We start from the raw sequence: 20,686 nt of genomic DNA, 5'->3' as shown, positions 1-20,686 counted from the left end.
CAAGCCAATCAATCAAGGAAGCAGCCACACAACTGAATAGCCAAACAAGCAAACTGAAAATCAAGCAAACTCCTAAAGTAAGCAAATTACCAAACACTTTCTTTAAAGGACTCATGGCTCAGACCAGCAAGTCGAATAGTTGGCTTCACTGGCATAGGTACAGCTGCTTCTCCTGTTCTGCCCTTGAATCTATAAAACCAAGCAGCTATCATGTGTGAGCATCATGTGCTTTTAACCCCATGCATAATGACGTTGATGCCGCTGGCATCATATATAGTTCTATCAGACGTGGGCTAGACTATATTACTATAGTCTCCCTGGCAACGAGCATGACGCCAGCGCCGGAGAGCGATATACTATTAATTATTCTGTTGGTATTGTAGCCAAGTGATTAACTGGCACCTTTTTGTCCCTTACCACCACTCCGTAACAAAAAAAAATAGCCTACAATTCCTAAATATTATGTTTTGAGGATTATTTAAAAATAAATGATGGCCTACGTATACTGACTTACTTTATCAGTGCATTTTGGCTGAAAAAATATTTGAAATTGTATTGTTTTCTATTCTTTCACCAACTATGGTAAAAAAATATTATCTTATATAAAGCTTCTTATAATTTTATATTCCCTCAGCTGTACCTACGTCCTGTTTTAGCGGTCTTCCTTTAGTTGCTGCTCGTATATAAGTGCTGAAGGTAGGCTTGACACCTTCACTGATGTACATGATGTTCTAGATGAACCATGCAATATCTTGTTCGCAGGAATGTTCAGAGGAGTGGGAAGTGGAAGTTGGATTTTTTAGGGAATCATGGAATTCCAGCTAACGGTCAGTCCAACTCATAATCTGATTTCACAGTTGAGTTACGATGCTTTCCTACAACTTTTATTCAATGAAATTCATTCCAGAATGAAAAAACTACAAAAATTTACAAAAAATATTTATCGTTTCACTGCAAATTTGGCTCACTGTAGGCAGTAAATTTCCGGGTAAAAGATTATAAACTATATTTTCCAGACACCATCGTGATAAAATGAGCAACTTTTCTTCAATAAATTTTCATGTACGTCGCACCGGTAAAAAGTTGGAATTTTTGGGGAATCATGGAATTCCAGCCAAACAGTCAGTCCAAATAAAAATCTGATTTCACAGTAGAGTTATAAGGATGCTTTCCTACAACTTTTATTCAATGAGTTTCATTCCAAAATGAAAAAAAAAAATAAATAAATAAATTGTTTTTTGAATTTCACTGCAACTTTGGCTCTTTGTAGGCACTAAATTTCCAGGTCAAAGATCATAAACTATATTTTACAGACTCCATTGTGAGAAAGTGAGCAACTTTTCTTCAATAATTTTTTCTGTACGTCACACCAATAAAAACTTGGAATTTTTTGGGAATCTTGGAATTCCAGCCAAATGTGACAACCTAAAATGAAATGGATTTCACAGCAGGGTGCGCCAGAAAATTTTCTATAATACACCTCTTGTGATGTTTTCTCAGTTTCAAAGTTCATTTTCCGCTGTCTTTTGTGTTCAGGGGGATCTCCCGAGAAAACCTTTTGCGGTCAAAGGGGGTTAAGGCAGTGTCTGTGTGTGTGTGTGTGTGTGTGTGTGTATTATAATTTGCTGCTAATAGAATAAAACATAATACTACTACATGTAAAGTCTTGGCAATTGATATGGTAATTCAGTAGACCAAGTATAATTTATGATAAGACTTTTGGTACATAATACAACACTAATACATCAGACTGATTTTTGTAATTCCCTAAATACAGAAAGTATTCTCTTCAGGGCTGAAATATGCTGTTGGTTGCTCTCTTGAATTACATTAAATAATCTTAGCTTTCCTTGTTGGCACTCTTGGCTGTACTGATGTAGGAGTTTCATGATGGCTTTCCTTTCTGAGTCAGCATGTGCATCAGTGGCTAAGGCACTACACATATCACTGTCCTTACTTTGCTCACTAACTTTACCACTTAACTCATGCTTCACATTTGACACAGACAACACTTCAGATGATGATGGAGTGGAATGTAGATGACTTTGTACATCAGTAACTGAAGACTCAGACGCTGGCACATTTTCTGGTGAAGACCCTGGGTGAATCATGTCCAGGGGAATGTACAGATGTTTGAGGCCAGGGGGAAGCGGGTGGTCTGCTGGATAGTGCAGCTTGAAAGTCCTAGTTGGGGTTATCCCTGGCACTGTTTGACACTCAATTGATTTTGCATTTCCATTTTCAGTTATATTTAAAACTTCAACTTGCACTTTATTTCTGGGTGATTTACTAGCGCTCAAATGATCATCACTTTTTTGCACCGGGGGCTCAGCTTTTGTAGATTTTACACTGACTGGAGAACTCTCTCTTTTCCTTTTGACTCTCTCACCTGTTAACTCTGTATTGGTATCAGGAGAACTAGATCTCTTTACTTTGCCTCTCCCTCTGGTATGCTTTGGTCTTTTATTCTCAGTATTCTTTAAAAATACAGACTTATGTTTCATAATTTTGGGGACTTCTGAGTTTTCCTTTAGAGATGGTGCAGCTAGTTCTTCATTATCTTCCGGTTCATCAGTAAAACTTTGGGCAAGATGCTTTGCTTTACTGTTGCTCTTGGAAACATTTATTTGAACATAAGATGTGACATTCTCTGACGCATTATTTTTACAATCCTTCCCTATTTCATCATTTGATGTCTTGGTAATACTTTCTTGGTTCTCTATTTTTTTCTTTTTTGAACTCTGTGTCATGGCAATACTGTGAGTTTCAGGCAATGAAGGAACTTTTGCCATTTGATTTTCAGAAAATATTTGTTGTTGTTCACTTCTGATATTTGACTTATTCAGGTGCTGAGCATTTGGCTGCATTAAAAGGCAAGGTGACAACAAATGGATGAGATTGATCTGATTTGTGAACTGTCTGTAGCCACCTCTCCTGAAGGAAGACACAACATATTTCCACTGTTCTTCACACTGCTTTGTGCTCTTTTCATAGCCATGAGCCTTTAGTAATTCACTTGCAGCCATTGCAATAGCTTTGTCTTTTTTATCTAAACTTATCTGTTGAAGCTCCCAGTTGATAACAGCTTCTACGAGTATACAGACCTCTTCAAAACTCCAAGTGCTTACCTGCCCAAAAAAGGAACAATTGTGTATAGGTATTGCAGACATTAAGGTCAGAGGCTTGTCCAATGTATTAAAGAGATAAAAAAAAGCATATTTAACATGCAATACTTTTCCACTCAAAATTAAATATGAGAAGCAAAAAAGAAGTTACAATATTTACCATGACCCAATTTGCATAACAGTTTCTGCCCTCAAACATGGTGACATTTATAATTCAATGCAGGCTGATATCAAGAGCAAATTTATATTTCACTACAAGTTGGCAATCAGATTTTTTTTTTAATAAGAAATGAAACAAAAAGCTCTTGACTCAGATTCCCTCTTGTAAAATATGTCCTTTTTCTCCCTTTGTGTACATATTCATTTTATATTTTTTGTAATGCATCTGACAATACTAAAATATCACCCTAAGTACACGTTAACTACTTTGTAAGTATTTTTCAAGGCAGAAATGTCTGTAGAACTTGTACCTGAACTAAATGCTTTCCACTCATGCACCAACTTCTTGTACTTCATGTGCATTTTTTTGTGTGCATTTCTAATCAATGATTCCATCCCCACAAGCATATGTGCAGGGGTTAAAAGAAGAAAGTAACAGACCCAGTAACTTGCAATAGCTTGTCAAGAAACATGTCAGCCACAAGCACTGCCGGGGGCATGCCGGGGTGTGTTACGACAGTGTTTCCTGCTCCTCTGACTGACTTTGATTTGTTTTACTTAATGTTTTTATATACAATTTTGGAGACTATCAAATAAAGATGGAAATCAGATAAATAGATGATTAATCATGAAGCCACGACACGACTTGAACTCTTTCAAGAGGAGGGTATCAGGACACCTCTCCTCCCGAAACTGACCTATCTTTCGGCCACCTCTTTGGATTCTTTTTAGGAGCAGCGAGTAGCGGGCATTTTTTTAATAATTTTTAATTTTTTGTGCCCTTGAGCTGTCTCCTTTGCTGTAAAAAAAAAAAAAAAAAAAAAAAACTACAATATTTAGAGAATCTTCTATAATTGTTAAGAGAATTCACAATATCAGTTTTATCACATGTTTTAACATTTTTACATGCATGTTAATGTTAAAACTTTCTGATGGAATATATAAAAACTAACCTTCTCCCAACCAGAAATAGGAACAGCCAGAAGACCATATGCCACCAATGCTTTGGGGTTTTTCTGCCAGAGGTCCCCGAGGTGTACCTCATTCTGTACCTCTGTATTCCTTTCTGCAGCCTCATAATGGACCTCATGAAGATGGATTAGGAGTTCCCACACACTGCAAATTCACAAAGGATGACAATGAAAGATATGAATAAGTTATAAAATAAATCCAACTGAGACAGGACACTTAAATTCAAGGTTATCTAACTATTATATCAAGCTGGAGCACATACTACAGTACAGCAGGTGTGACATTTTTGCTCATCACTATTTGGTGAATAGTGTTCAAAGCAATTGTTTTAAGTTGCCAATTGATTCACAACCAAACTAAAGGATAGTGATCTACCAAATGCCAAACCATCACCTCAAACCACCATTATAAAGCTTTAAAGTGCTTTCATAATATGGCTGAAGACACTTACTTGAAGGACTTGAAGACTGGTGGCATGCACTGAAAATATTCATTCAGCTCCTGTGCCAAAAGCAGCAGGAGAGGCCTTCTTGGAACACCGTGACAGTGATGGCCTTTGATGCTCTTCAGTTTGCTAACGAGCACAGGCAATACTTGTGTTTTGTCCATTGAGATGTCTTGTTCATCAGCTGACTCTGCTAAATAAAGGCTAACTTCACTATACTCAAAATAAATGTAAAGCTTCTGTAACATATCCTTGCAAATGGGCATGCATATCTATTGGTAGAGCTCAATATTTTTTTTTTTTTTTTTTTTTTTTTTACATCAAGGGAGACAGCTCAAGGGCAATAAAACAAAAAAGCAACAAAAAACCCCGCTAAGTGCTACTCCAATAAAAGTAAACAGAACAAGATGCCAAAAGAGAGGTCACTTTCGGGTGGAGAGGTATCCTGATACTCTCCTCTTGAAAGAATTCAGGTCGTAGGAAGGGGGCCAGACAGAGGATGGCTGTTTCAAAGTTTACCAGCAGAAGGGATAAAAGAATGGAGATGCTGGTTAACTCTAGCATAAAGGAGTTGGAAAGTATAGGGGTGAGCAAGAGTAGAAAGTCGAGTGCAGCGGGGCCATGGGAGGGGGGGAGGTATGCAGTTAGCAAGCTCAGAGAGCGATCAGAATGAAAACACCAGTAGAAAAAAAAAGATGCAACATTGCAGTAGATTTTAATAGGTAGGAGACTGTCAGTAAGAGGAGGGAGTTGATGGAACGAAAAGCCTTAGACTCCACTCTGTCCAAGAGAGCTGTGTGGAGCCTGCCCACACGTGAGGCATACTCCATACGAGGGTGGACAAGGCCCTATATATGGACAGCATCTGGGAGGGGGAAAAAACTGGCAGTGATGATACAGAACATCCAACCCTCAGGAAGCTGATTTAGTAAGAGTGGAGATATGAAGTTTCCAGTTAAGATTTTGAGTTAAGGATAGTCCAAGGATGTTTAGTGTAGTGTAGAAGAACTGAGATCTGGGTAATAATGATGATGATAATGAAAGCATTCAAAGTCCAAAAGAAGAATACTTGCCTTTTACAACTGCAAAATTTACATTATCACTGCCAAAGAGGTCTCTCAGCTTATAGTAGAATGGAGGTCGCCTCCGAGTTCTCATGCTGCATGTTTTGTTATGTTAGGTGCTGCCTGGTAAGTTTCATAGAGATGATGAAAATTTTCTTGGGAGCTTTCAGAACAGTGGTTATATCCACTACTAGCCAGCAACTGACACACCTATGAAAAAAAAGTTTATTTATTACTGAAAGTTACTTTTACAGAACAGCTTTTGACAAAAATGGTAAAATTATACATTACTTAGACTTTAGATTTATGTAAATCATAGATAATAGTTTACCCTTTTAATGTTTAGTGGTTTGGAAGTTCCATATAACTATAACTATAACTAATACTGCCAGGAAAAGTGGCATATGATGTCTTCATCTTAAAGGGGTGAACAATTTATCTAAAAAGAATCAGGAGTTACAAAAGGATCCTAAAGTTACTTGCAGTTCTGGAGCAGCATGTTACCAACCCCTGAACAAAGGTTTAATATTTCATTAATATATTAATTCACAAAAACCCTAACACACAAGTTTTTCATGACAACCCTTCCCTGTATTGGTCCAAGAAATTGAGGGTCATGGATATAATGATGAATTTCTAATTAGTCTCAAACTTTAAGGATCAATCATACTTGTAAAAAAATATATTAATAGAGAATGTACAAGCAGCCTTACCACATCCCAATTAACCTCAGGCAAACTGCTCCACACTTCTCTGACAGTGAAGATCAATTCCATAGTCTCCTCTTTACTCCAGCCTTTGCCTTCTTCACTTGCCCACCATCTATCTGTGGCAATCAAACAATGACTTAGTTCATTCTGCTCAAATTTACATGTTAGTTTTGCAGCGAAATATTTATGCTGCTGCCTTTTAGAATATGATACTCAACCTACTACATTAATATGCATACACACAGGAACTCCACAAACCTCTTGGATCCAGCTGAGCATCATGGAAAACATGGAGTGACAAGATGGACCCCAGCATGTCCTGGCACATTACAGACTTTGCTCCTTCAGCAGTGCCAAGGCGAGCATTGAAGGTCATCACACTCCTGTACTCCCGCCACAGCTGCAGCATAGAGCAATTATTTTAATTCACATGTCACAAGCTTCTAGGACTTGTTATGTAAAATTACACACAACTCCTTTTGCACAGTAATAATTAATGCAGTATAAAAATAATATTAATACAGGAAATCCCCTATATACGAAAGGGTTAGGGACTGAAAAAAACTTTCGTTTATCGATTTTTCGTATATCGAAGCCATTTCCCCCATAGGATTGTTAATAAATAGGGGGGTTAGGGACCAGCGCCAGCAAAATAAAATAAAAACAAAAAAGTTAAATATAACTATGCTTAAAAGCAATTTACTACTCACAATACAATGAAACGCAAGGCTCATAAATAATTAAAAACAATTACCATTTCCTGTTCCTTTACTACTGTTATAGAAATGCATTACATATGTTAGGACAATCCCCTCTAACTCGTCACTACAACTCATCACTTAACATTGCCAATGTTTACTTCCCAAGCTGTGAAAGGCCAGTTTCGACTCGTGCCCAAACACGTGCCAAACAGTACACCACCACTCAAGCCCCCCCAACCCTCCATCACCCTCACGTTTCCTCACGCTGGCTGGGATGTGTTTGGATTCGAGTCGAAGCAAGGGGTTCTAAACTGGCAACGCTAAGTGATGAGCGTTGAAGTGGAGACTGGACATGGACACTTGCTGCCTAATCACTGCGAGTGTGCGTGAGGCTGTTGACGGCGCGCGGCGACCGATATAGACATCGGGTACGAAACAGTGGGCGCGGAAACTGTCGTACTTTTCGTATATGCAAAGCATGTCTTTCGTGAACCGAAAATTGTCCTATATTTTTCACTTTCGTATATCCGAATTTTCGTACATCGAGCTTTCGTATATCGGGGATTTCCTGTAGTTATCACTCATAAAAAGCTTACCTGAATAAATCTTTCGAAACACTTGTTTGGGTCAACCTTGTAGTGGTCACTCAGCCTGGATGCCACCTCCCTCCACAGAGGATGACCAATGCCAAGGATCGCCTCCACTTCTGCATCATCATGACACAAGAGCTTCCATTCCTTGATGACTCTTAGCATGGTGAGCAAGTTCTTCTCTGTCCACTGCACAGTTCCATATTCTACAAATGGTTAGGCTTTGTGGAAATAAAATTCATACTCCAAGTTCAAACAAGATGTTGGTATAATTTGTATCTAAAAATTATCAGTGATTCTGAGGAAATGAAAATGACAGACTTCCCATTTGTACCAGCAGAGAAAAGGTGGGAGGAGAGACTTCCTTGAACCCAGAGAAAAGAGGTTGGGAGAAGGCAAGTAAGGCAGTGCTCCTGAGTTCAATCTGTGTTCAGAAATGCACTAAAAGTAATAGGAATGGCCAATAAGACATATTCCTTGCGGGATGAGGTGTGGGTGAGGGGCTGCAATGAGCCTGAAGATTCCTCCCATGTCCTCTCTTACCACTACCTCTACCTCAGTAACACCAAAGAATTGTTCATCATTCTTTCATGGCATATTCTCTCCCTATCCACCACAAAACCAAAAGCATAATACATCATGTGCCATCTTCTCAAAGTTTTGTCCATCATTTATTAAGTACAGTACAGTGTATTCCTTGCACTGATTCAAAGATGGATGCAGACAGAAGTGAAAGGCCATTGTAAAAATTTACAAAGCACTCTGGGGATTTAAAAGATTCTCATTTAAGCTTTTAAACGAGTAAATATTTTCATCATAACATTATGTAAGGCAAATCAGGGACATACTTACTTGGCTGAGGGTTGCTTTTAGGGTTTGTATTTCTTCCTTTACTTTTGATAGTAGGAGAACTTTCTACATTAGAGATTCCTTTCCCTGAAAATATAAAGTCTGTGTCATCTAACAGTACCCATCTCTTCATTTGTTATTAAATATTTTGATATTCTCTTGAAATAAATAAGTACTGAAAAACATACCTGATATCAACTTCAGGAAGTTCAAATGACAACCCAGGATGGTGTGGCACTCCACAAACTTTGCATCAAGGGAGGAATCTTCTATTGCTTCACTTAAGATCCGAGCCAACTGCAAAGTGCAACAGTAACCATAAGGTGCATACTGATGGTCTGTCATATTCTATGCTTCATAAGTTTTCTCGCACCATTTTAAGTGCATGATATTAATGAGAACAAACATGTGAAAACCATTATTATGCTTTAAAATGCACAATTTCAACTAAGGAAAATATGTCGAAATATGTCATCAAGCATAAGGAATTTCCCAAAATTTTCAGTGCTCATAATTTATATTTCTGGCTTTTCCCTTGCCACATTCAGCACCTTAGTTTCACTTCATTGCCACAGTCATCTTTATGGTCTCCAAACATCTGAAAACAATTCAGCCCGAGTACTGACAATAACATAAGACTTGTCACGTACACACTTGACGGAGGGTGTTGGATGAATTATCTCATTGCGCTTGAGGAACATCTTCAGGTCCACAAGCCAGGCAGGGATGTGCTCCCTCTGTATCTTGCCATCCTCTTCTTTCAGCTCCTTCAGTTTTGAGATGGCAGCACTCAACACTGCTAAGCGGCTCTCTGGTGTTTCTGTGGAAGATATTTATACTTTCTTTCAAGCGGTAAGTAGAATATATGCAGCTTTCAAACAGGTGGTGGCTGTGTGGTTAGCGTGCCAGCGTCACATTCAGGAGCTCCAGGAGGGACGCGAGTTCGAATCCTGGCTGCCGCACAGCTGGGATTTTTCAGTTACTGCCGAATGGCCAAAGATTACCCACATGCTGCCCTGAAGACCACCCATTAACCCAGACTCTAGATTACCTCTCCAAAGAGAGGCTCAAAGATGAGCTCCGGGGGGCAGCATGAGCCAAAACAACATGGCGCCGCTATAAACACTCGCCTGCACCAGAACGGGCTGGGTAGACCATCAGGCCCCATCGGGAACAAGCCTACCGGCGCAATAGGCCGCGACGTAAAAAGAAAAAAAAAATTATCATGACTTTGAATCTTTAATAAGAAGCTTCCTGGGTATTAATAATATGTAAGGTTATTTCCCAGTTAACTAGCTAAATGAAATACTTCATTAGGAGTGTATGCAAAATAAAATTATTGTATGGATTTTTTTATACATTTACCCAAAATTATGGATATACCCTAAAAGAGAATATTACATCAGACAGCAAGTGATAGTCTAGCAAGATGTTTTACATTCTTAATTTTGTTTTTTTCCAACTTTATCACCGTTTTTTTAAATTTTCATAGTCATTGGATTTTGAGTCTGATGTCTTTTTCTTACCAAAAGTTTGTATGGTTTTCAATTGGGACCAATACCTCCCAGTGTGCACAGAAAAAAAGACAATCTGTGTATGAATATCAGCAATATGTCCTGCTGAAATAAATATTATGCCCTGTCAAAAAAAGTCAGATGAAATTTCCTTTTTCCCAGTTAAAATTTTGTTTTCTTCAACCACCCCTAGACATCACTAAACCTACCGATAAATTTTGGTTGAGACACCACAGCATCTACTTCTGCCATCTTGTCCATGTATGGGAAGGGCTTAATCATTTCTTTATTACGCCTGATGGTCCTCAGCCTATTGGTGTACAGCTGTCTCAGCAACGAGTAGTACAAGCGACACTCTTCTCCAGTGTACCTGCAATAAACACAACCGTCATTCAGGCGATACTTGCAGGTATTGTAGCTTTGTTGTTGGTGTCATACAAGTGTTTCTGTAACACATAACACTTACCTGTAACCATAGTCAGCAAGGTCTTTACTGATCACTTCAAACAGCCCAGAATTTTTAACTCCTTCTTGGCGGTGATGAATAACGAAATCTAACAGAAGATGCGCAGCTCTGTGGCTCCAATAAGAGACTAACTGGTCATTGGTCGTGGGTGAGGCCTCCTGAGTAAAGCCCAACGTTGATTCTGTTTCCTCCAGGAGCTGCATTTCGGCAACAAAAGGGAAAGGGTTCTGGCTGCGGTATCCTCGGCGCAGAACAGCAAAATGCTCCTCAATCTGAAATAAAAGCGTGAACTTCAGACCATTGTACTTTAGACAGATGATAAACCTGAAATAATTCATAATGCGAAGTCTTGAGAATTATTCATATTTAAAGAAACATTTACATATAAATCAATGAGGTAAAAAAAAAAAAGCAAAATACCTCATAGCATTGTTTTCTGTCATTTGTGGCATTCATGTATGCCTTTGCTAATTGCAGCCATAATTCTTCCATGGGTTGATGCTCCCCATTTGAAATATGAGAAACCAGGATTTGTGGATAAAGCTGCAGCAGTGTGCGGGACTGATCTTCACTCCACATCAATTGAGCGTTAACTGTGAAGAAAAAAGGTGTTTAGTGCACAAAATTTTCAATGTTGATGATTATGCAGTCAAACCTTGATAAGTCAGACATTTTCATCCAAATTCTGAATTATTAAAGGTTTACTGTAATAATGATAATAATGATAGTCATAAAAATAGAAAAATAATTAATAATAATAATAATAATAATAATAATAATAATAATAATAATAATAATAATAATAATAATAATAATAATAATTAATATGGATAATAACAATAACAATAATAATAATAATAATAATAATAATAATAATAATAATAATAATAATAATAATAATAAGTAATATGGATAATAACAATGATAATGAAGATAAAAATGATGATTCAGTGTGGCTGGATTCTTACCTTGTCTCATTCTTATGGTGTTTGTCTTTTCCATTTTGATTGAGGATCTGTCGTGCGGCCAAAAGTTGTAGATATTATAAATCTGAAAAAAAAATCAATAAATTAATTTTGAAGTACAAATACACAAATAAATTACACTAATACATACATCATCATCATCATCATTTCGTTTAACGTCAGTTTTCACTCTTCCTGAGCGGTGGGACGCTTTATGGCTCTCCTCCATTCTATTCTGTCTTCTGCCCGATGATCATCCAATCCCATCAATGCCAAGTTTTCTGTATACACCTTCTCCATGTTTTCCTAGGTCTACCAACTGGTCTCCTTCCTTGCTTCTACCTCTAATCTCTCCAAAACTCCCAGCACTGCATCCTCCCCTGCTCTCTTTACATGTCCAAACCATCTGAGTCTTTCCCTTCTGAGCACTGTTTCCAGGTCCTCTACTCCACATCTGTTAGCTACATCTGCACTGGACACCCTGTCTTGCCACCTGATCCCCGCCATATACGTCAGCATTCTGCAATCACTTGCTCTCAATACCTCCATCAATTTTCTAGTTAGAGCCCATGTTTCTGCTCCATACAACATCACTGATACACTAATACATACACACTATAACACTAATACATACATGAAAACCTTTTACTATACTAGAGGGAAATCTTTGCACTTACCTCAGACAACATTTCGTGGTGTTTGCATTCTCGCCGTATGGTGCCTGGCTGGGAGTTGTGCTGCTCGGACAGGGAAAACTGTTTGGTTAGCTCATAGAAGCGCACTCGCACCTTTTCAGGGGTTGAACTGTGGCCATCCTCCTCTAATTTCTGTCAAGATATAATAATGCTATATTACATCTGTTACTTGTGTTTTCCTTCATATTTTGTAGGCACTCCATAAAATGTATTCCCAGTGAGAGCAAAGCATTACAAACATATTTATTGCTATTATCATTGTTACTAATGCTGATGTAGTTGTTATTTTCATTATTTTTCAAGATTGCAGCTGAATGTCAATTGGCTTAAAGTGAGAGTTAGATAGCCAAATTTGTGGGGAAGACACATGAAATGTTTTTGCTAACTTTGAATTTGCAAAACTGTCACTAAACTATAGAGCTTGAAATGTAAATATCAAGAAAATCCATGATAGTACTCACTTGCACTATTTCCTTCCACAGAATACTGTTATCCACATGGTCGTTGTTGAAGCGATACACTCTCTCATGGTAGTAAGTCAGCAGATTCCTCTCCATCGCCACAGTCCACTTTTCTGAAGTACAATGAGAATTTCTAACCCAGACCACCCGGTCAATAAGAGCAGCCTTGTGACTCCTAAAATACAGAAAGTGGATAGTGATGGGCTAAGAATTTAACTTGTCCATACCTACCACACCCTCAAAAACTAGGTTACTTTGTGTGTGTGTGTGTGAAAGTGAAAACATGAATGTGATTGGGTCAATAATTTTTTTCTTTCTTTTTATATTATAGTATCAGGGAACAAGTATAGGAAAAGCTTTGATGTTTCAATTTGTTTAGGTCCTTATTTGTCTTCCTAATAATCATAAAAATATACATATATAGAAATGCATCACATACTTGTCATTGTCTTTGGTGTCTTTCCACGTTTCTCCATGATTTTCAGCCACTTTGAGTTGCGTTCTGGAACATAATTGAATATTCGCTCAATATGGTCCTTGAAGGCTATCGTTATGGGTTCATTGTGGGGCCGAGCGTTATGCTCCACCATTCTCTGGTAGAGAGTCACTAGATTACTCCAGCGGCCTTGAACTTGGTCGGGGGTGTACCTGCAGTGAGGGAAATAACTTGTGATGTAAAAGCTGCAACAAGTTAAAAATTTATCTCAGTCACTCCATGTTAGTGCAGATTTACATTACTTACTTGTATCCATGTGAGGCCAGCACCTGCCTGATGTGCTCCCACACCTTGATCCTCATGCGAGTTCCTCCATTCTGACCAAGTGGTTTACCGCCATTGGCTTCAAGCTGTCGTATCAGCAGAAGGGTGGCCGGCCGGTCCCAAACACCTTCAAAGCAGCCATAGTTGATTGTGAGTATGCAAAATATTTGAAGTGGTTTCTAACTAATCTACCATGATGCCATTTAATTTCTATTTCTGTATATAGGATTAAGAACTACAAAAATAACCAGTCCATTTTTTTGTTTTCCAGCTACACTAGAAATTTCAACAAGATTCACTAACAGATGTCTATCAATAATATAATACCAAGATATTTAACAGCATTATAAGAAATCCAACCCCACAACCAATAAGCAAGTGCCAATCACTAATGCCAATACTGTACATCTTAGATCAATCTTAATTTCTAAATACTCATACTTACCAAAGAGAACATTTAGTTCATCAAAGAATTGGCATGTTTTTCGTGTGTTATGCATGTCATTATGATTGACAGTGTTCCTATATTTTTTACACAGCTCTCGCCACCGCATGCGAATCTGGGGAAGTATTCAAGCCTTGAGCACACATTAAATAATTCACCAAACTATACATGATTTTTTTTTCTGAAAACTACATAACAGAAACTGGCTGAGCACACTGATCTGCTTCTGGTTCATTAAACAAATTCTGGAGGAACAATAAGTAGGCGGTATGTTTTCATGATCAGCAGGTATTATTTGGATAATGTATCAATGTCACATTCAACTCAAGTTAATTAGGAAAGATTCATATTAAGTTGACATTGAGTCATTAAATATGGTGCCACATCAAATAAATAGATAGTTTTGAGGTAGTTTGCCTTCAATTGACACACTATTAAAAGTGAAAGGAGGGATGTCCAATAATCATGCTGCTGACGCTGCCAAAATTACCTGCAACACTGTGAACTGGTGCCCTGCCTCTGCCAGCTTGTAGCGGATCATCTCCCATGCCTCTGTTCTCTTGCACTCTTTGTCTAAAATGAAATAAGCTTTTGGGTATTCACCAAGAAGCTGTATGAGAAGTCGACTGGATTTATTATCCCATGGACCTGAAACAAAAAAAAGACTCTTGACATTCCTAGATTTGGCCAGCAATGGAGATTAGCTTCCATACTAGTAAGGTATCTATGTTGTATAAGATTATTTAATTAACGTGACAAGTGAACATATGATCTATATTAAGTGAGTGTTGTCTATTTACACTTAATCCCTTAAGATACCTATTCAGACCTTTTATTGCACCATAGCTACTGTTACTAGACCATCCCAAAGCTAGGGTGTGTTTAATGGTTCATATGCACTATGTCCATTAGTATCTATAAATGGATGATAATACTTAAGGAAATTCAGCTGAAGTATAAAGATTACATAGTGTCTAGAAAAAGATTGATAAAAATTCTTTCCCTTAGGTATGAGAACGAATTAGAAGAGCACACACACCCTTATTGTAATGTATTAAATCTACAATCACTGATCTTATCACTTTTTTATCTATCTATCTATCTATATATATATTTATTTTTTATTTTTTACAACAAAGGAGACAGCTCAAGGGCACAAAAAAAGTAAACAATAATAAAAAATGCCCACTACTCGCTGTTCACAAGAAGAATCTAAAGAGGTGGCCGAAAGAGAGGTCAATTTTGGGAGGAGAGGTGTCCAGATACCTTTCTCTTGAAAGAGTTCAAGTCGTAGGCAGGTGGAAATACAGAAGAAGGAAGATTGTTCCAGAGTTTACCAGCGTGAGGGATGAAAGAGTGAAGATGCTGGTTAACTCTTGCATAAGGGGTTTGGACAGTACAGGGATGAGCATGAGTAGAAAGTTGCATGCAGCAGGGCCGTGGGAGGGGGGGAGGCATGCAGTTAGCAAGTTCAGAAGAGCAGTCAGCATGAAAATATTGTTAGAAGATAGAAAGAGAGGCAACATGGTGGCAGAAATTAAGAGGTAGAAGACTATCAGTAAGAGGAGGAGAGCTGATGAGACGAAAAGCCTTAGACTCCACTCTGTCCAAGAGAGCTGTGTGAGTGGAGCCCCCCCACACGTCAGAGGCATACTTCATACGAGGGCGGACAATGCCCCTGTATATGGATAGCAACTGTGCAGGGGAGAAGAACTGGCGGAGACGATACAGAACGCCCAACCTCGAGGAAGCTGATTTAGTGAGAGAAGAGATGTGAAGTTTCCAGTTAAGATTTTGAGTTAAGGATAGACCGAGGATGTTTAGTGTTGAAGATGGTGACAGCTGAGTGTTGTCGAAGAATAGGGGATAGGTGTTTGGAAGATTGTGTCGAGTTGATAGGTGGAGAAATTGGGTTTTTGAGGCATTGAAGGACACAAGGTTCCTTTTACCCCAATCGGAAATGATAGTAAGGTCTGAGGTTAAGCGTTCTGCAGCCTCCAGCCTGGAGTCATGTAATTCCTGTTGAGAGGGTCTTCTGTTGAAAGAAGTTGAATAATGCAGAGTGGAGTCATCAGCGTATGAGTGGATAGGACAGTTTGTTATGGAAAGAAGATCATTGATGAATAACAAGAAGAGAGTGGGTGATAGGACAGAGCCCTGTGGAACACCACTGTTAATAGGTTTATGAGAAGAACAGTGACCGTCTACCACAGCAGAGATAGAACGGCCGGAAAGGAAACTGGAGATAAAGGAACAGAGAGAAGGATAGAATCCGAAAGAGAGCAGTTTAGAAAGCAAAGACTTGTTCCAGACTCTATCAAAGGCTTTCGATATGTCTAGTGCAACTGAGAAAGTTTCACTGAAACAGCTAAGAGAGGATGACCACGAATCAGTTAAAAGAACAAGAAGATCGCCAGTAGAACGCCCCTTGCAGAACCCATACTGGCGATTAGATAGAAGGTTAGAAGTGGAAAGGTGGTTTTTTTTCAAGGAAACAAGGAACCTAAAAAAAAAACAAAAAAAACATTGAGGCTGCTCTTGCAAATAGTGTGTAGTAAAAGAGCTCAAAAACATGAGTACAAAGATGAACAAGGATGAACGAAAAAGACAAAGGCAGCCAACAAACCTAGGCGGTGGCTGTAGGGAGCATCATGACGCACTCGCCTGCCGAACGTGTTGTCCTTCATGAGGCGGTTGAGGTACACAGGATTGTCATACATGTAAAGGTTGGTGGTTGGGATCTCCACGGCCTCCAATGCCACATTTTCTTCCAACTGTTCACATTCTTCAACTGTGTGATCCAGGATGGGGTTCACCTGGGGATCCTCAACACCTTCACTCACAGCCTCTAGCTGGGCCTCGGGGACAGGGTTCACTTGTGGTGTTATAGTACGCTTCATTCTCTCCCCAAGAATGCTGGCCACTGCTTCCTCCATAGCTGCTTCTGACTCTCCAGCCTCCCACACTCCTGCCGACAAAGGGAGCATTAAGTACACATCTCAATAAATGTGAAAAGCTGGATATTATGGCAGTGATTCATTATCTGTCTGCTAATTTAAGGATACTATCAGGTAACAGTTAATCTAGCATATCATGACACCTTAAACAACTTTTGGGAAATGTGTTCAAAAGAATTCACCAAGATTCAACATAAATGATTAAGGCAATTAGTTATAGCAGTTTCCTTGAGAGTATCTGGTAATTTTTTGGCTGAAAACTGAAAAGAAACAAAGACTGCACCTATATGCACACATTCCGTGGACTGTGGCACATCCAAGACTGAGGTGGAGGGCTCGCTGTCTCCCACAGCCTCTGTTGCAACATCCTCTACCTTATCCACTTCAGCTACTTGACAATGATGAGCATTGAAGTCTTCTGTGGTTGGAAACAACAGGAAACACTCCCCACACATGAAGGAAGTTTCCTGTGAAGAGAACAGAAGAATGACTTACTCAGAATCTTCAACTGAATATTACCTCCAGATTTACACAACTCCCAGAGAGATGAAACACCTTTCATGGTACGGGATTTACTTTCTTTTGACTCCATGCCTTTCATGACTTTAAGAATGAGCTGCACCTAACACAAAGGCTGAAACCAAGAAGAGGCACCAGCATGCTAACCAGAAGTGTTTTAATTAATATCATAATTAGACAGCTGTATAGCATGTAGTTTTACTTTACATTATCTGCCAACCATCTGCCTACCTCTTCCAATTTACCCAAATAGGTATGGTTTTTGCAAATATCAAAAGTGATTTTTCACCAGTGTGTGCCCCCATCTAGATATTTACTTTTGTTTACAGAAAAAAAAAACTGTCACAATGAACATTAAATTTTAGGTACACTAAAACAAGAACCATAGCTAAGGCATCCTCTAATGCCACCTGGACCTAATCCAAACCTAGTCTGACTACACAAATCCAACCCTGAATCTGATCTAATCTTAGCCTCACCCCTGACCTTTAGCTAATACTAACATTAACCCTTTCATGCACCATGACGCGAGTCGCATCAAAATGGAATCATTTATGTGAGTTTTTTACTCAAATTGCGTAAATAAAAAGAAATGTAAAATTCGCCTAAAAATAAAGTATCTTTCAGAATCGCATCAAAATATTTTGAGCCAAAGATCCAAGCTAGACCTATAAAATAAACTAACAGTCAACTCTCTCGTGCCGTTGGATTTGAAGTGATAATTGCCTGTGGCTTAGTTGCCTCTCAGCAGGCAGCCTGTGAGCGCAGACTGTCGCTCCTTTAAATTGTGTCCGGAGCCTGGTAAGCCTAGATTACAGTTGTCAGATGAAATTGGTGAAATTTATTCCTACTTCCGATGTAAAGTGATTGTGCTGTGATACAATATTTTGTTTTATATTCGCAGGGACCAGTAACTGTTACTATTAGAAAATATGGCTAAGAAATTATCAAGTGAAGAGATTTTGAGACCCATTTGTACAGAGCATGATGATGATTCTCATGAAAGTGATGGTGATGATGGAAAAAGTGAAAAAAAACTCCATCAGAGAGAGTTAAGGAGAGAGACTTAGTGGTATTATTATGATTATTATTGCATCTGGCAAAGTTCTTCCAGACAGCAAATAGGTGCACTAATAGTCATGTTTGTTATTATTATCAAAACTCTGTTCCAGACAAAATTGACTTCTATTTTGACCGCCTTGACCTGCCCGTTGTGCTTTGTTTGCTGCCCTTGAGACGTTTCTTCTACTGGAGAGAACAGAATAAATAGAGAAATATAGTTTTCCTCCATTTTTTCAAGAACTACGGGTCGTATGAAAATTTCAATGATAACGTTGGAATCCTCATAAAAATCCCCTTTTATTGGCATATACATCATAAAAAGTCAACTCAGGAGGTTTCAAGCTACGAGGTGGTGAAAGTATGCATTTCTCATTTATCTTTACTCAATGTTTTTTTTCAGAGTCAGTAAACTTCGCTATTTATTTGCATTTTTTTTTTTCTTTCATAAGGCAGAATAATCTTTTACAAAACCAATGAGCCCCAGACGGCTGTCGCAGTGGAAAGAGAAACTTATTAAACTATTGGTTTGTGAAAGGGTTAAACTAACTTATCTAATTTAATCCAATTATTTTTGAAGAATTCTCAACCTTGACATGAGCACAGAAATAATTACTAATGAAAAAACTTCCTGAAGGTTTACAGGTTTTGTATGGTTGGCCTAAATCATTGAGGGGTCAGTGGGGAATGAAGCCCACCCCAGTTGGTTAGTTTAGGTTAGAAATGTTAGGTATAATTAAATCTATAAATGCTTGTGATTTTCTTACTATGCTTTGGGCTATAGGCAAACCAGATTGGGGGGATAATTTTTGCACTGGGTCCCGTGGGTCTTCTCCTCCCTGCCACACTGCCACACAGCCCGAACACCTATTTCTTCTTTCATATGTTACCTATAGCCAACATACGAGAGAAAATGATATGTGTTGGGACTGTGAACCCTGTGTGGCAGAGCAGCGGGGAGGAGAGGACCCACGGGAGCCAATGCCAAAATGATCCTGCCAATCTGGTTTGCCTATAATTTAGCAATGGTGAGCCTCGGGTTTTGGCTGCTTTGGGCATGGGGCCACTTTCACAGTTTACCATGATGAGTGAACCAATGCCAAAGATTTAACCTTACAAAGCCACTGTGTTGGACTGTGAAATTGGCTCTAGTTTGATGGCGACGCCCAGGCCTCCTGTATTTTTATCTAGTGTAATCTTATAATGCAAAACTGCCATGTTACTGTGTGTCTTCCCTCACCACAACTTCCTCCGGCACTTCCTCATACTCGTGGGGCTCCGCGGCGCTGCTGGGGCTCGCCATCGTCAGGCCGCCTGGGTGTGCGCGCCGCCCTCCCGCCCGCCTCAGACTTCTTCCTCAGCGCTTCAGAGGGCAGGGCAATTCATGGAGCCACGGCCCCTACAGCCCTGGAGGTGCGGGCGATTCGGCAGCGCTTGTTATGTGATGCCGCGCCTCTGGGTGGCCGTGTGCGGGAGGACTCGTGGAGCGGGGGGCGTCAGGCTCTAGCAGGGCAACAATAACAAACGACGCCTTCTGTACGGCGCACTAATGGAGGAGTCTTCTTCTTCTTGTGAGCTGTCCCGCTTAGTATCGCGTCTTAGGTCCTCATTGGTGCTTCTTCACACTTAGATATTTCACTACACACTCTTAATTACTTCATTCCTCACACGCATACACTTCACTCTACACTGGGTTCTGTTTTTATGTACACTCTGCTTCCACCGACTTTTGCTTTTCTGTTTTATTTTCCTTTACTTTCTTCACTTTTGCTTACTTTCGTCTTTTACTTTGCATTTACCTTTTCTGTCCTTTTTTGTGTTTTCCACTGTTACAATTTTTCCCTACTACTACTATATACCACTCCGTTATATACCCACACAACCACGTACTGTACAGCGAGTCACGAAAACACGAAAAAATAATCCAGACCAAGAAAAGGTTTCACCAGCACCGGGGATCGAACCCTTGACCAGCGAGATGGGAAAGCCACTTCTTATAACCCAACTCTCAGAGAGAGTTTGGGATGCTTTCCCCTCTAACAGGTCAGGCACTATACTACTACTACTACTACTACTGCTGCTACTACTACTACTACTACTACTACTACTACTACTACTACTATTGCCACCACTACAATAACTATACTACTACTACCAAAACTAATACACTGATGCCCTTTTCTCTGAATAAATGTTATAATAATCAGCAACTACAATAACACACCTTATT

At 39.2% G+C, this 20,686-nt stretch overlaps 1 protein-coding gene across 1 annotated transcript; it reads right to left on the bottom strand.

Annotated features, from left to right (window-relative positions):
- Window positions 1-1,637: 1,637 nt before the first annotated feature.
- LOC127004050 (uncharacterized) lies at window positions 1,638-19,983 on the bottom strand. Its single transcript, XM_050871330.1, is given in 24 exon segments — window positions 1,638-3,128; window positions 4,238-4,400; window positions 4,708-4,891; window positions 5,775-5,882; window positions 5,885-5,975; window positions 6,479-6,591; window positions 6,734-6,875; window positions 7,773-7,972; window positions 8,619-8,702; window positions 8,804-8,912; window positions 9,266-9,435; window positions 10,339-10,499; window positions 10,596-10,867; window positions 11,016-11,188; window positions 11,564-11,645; window positions 12,238-12,387; window positions 12,717-12,829; window positions 13,156-13,364; window positions 13,459-13,603; window positions 13,922-14,036; window positions 14,412-14,569; window positions 16,548-16,889; window positions 17,162-17,345; window positions 19,697-19,983. Coding segments are annotated over 24 exon segments (4,914 nt in total). The 5' UTR covers window positions 19,760-19,983; the 3' UTR covers window positions 1,638-1,745.
- Between the last annotated feature and the right edge of the window lie 703 nt (window positions 19,984-20,686).

Source organism: Eriocheir sinensis, chromosome 27 (assembly GCF_024679095.1).
Source record: "Eriocheir sinensis breed Jianghai 21 chromosome 27, ASM2467909v1, whole genome shotgun sequence".
Classification (NCBI taxonomy): Eukaryota; Metazoa; Arthropoda; class Malacostraca; order Decapoda; family Varunidae; genus Eriocheir; species Eriocheir sinensis.
The sequence above is the reverse complement of the archived record's forward strand: the minus strand, read 5'-3'. Positions and strand labels throughout refer to the sequence as shown.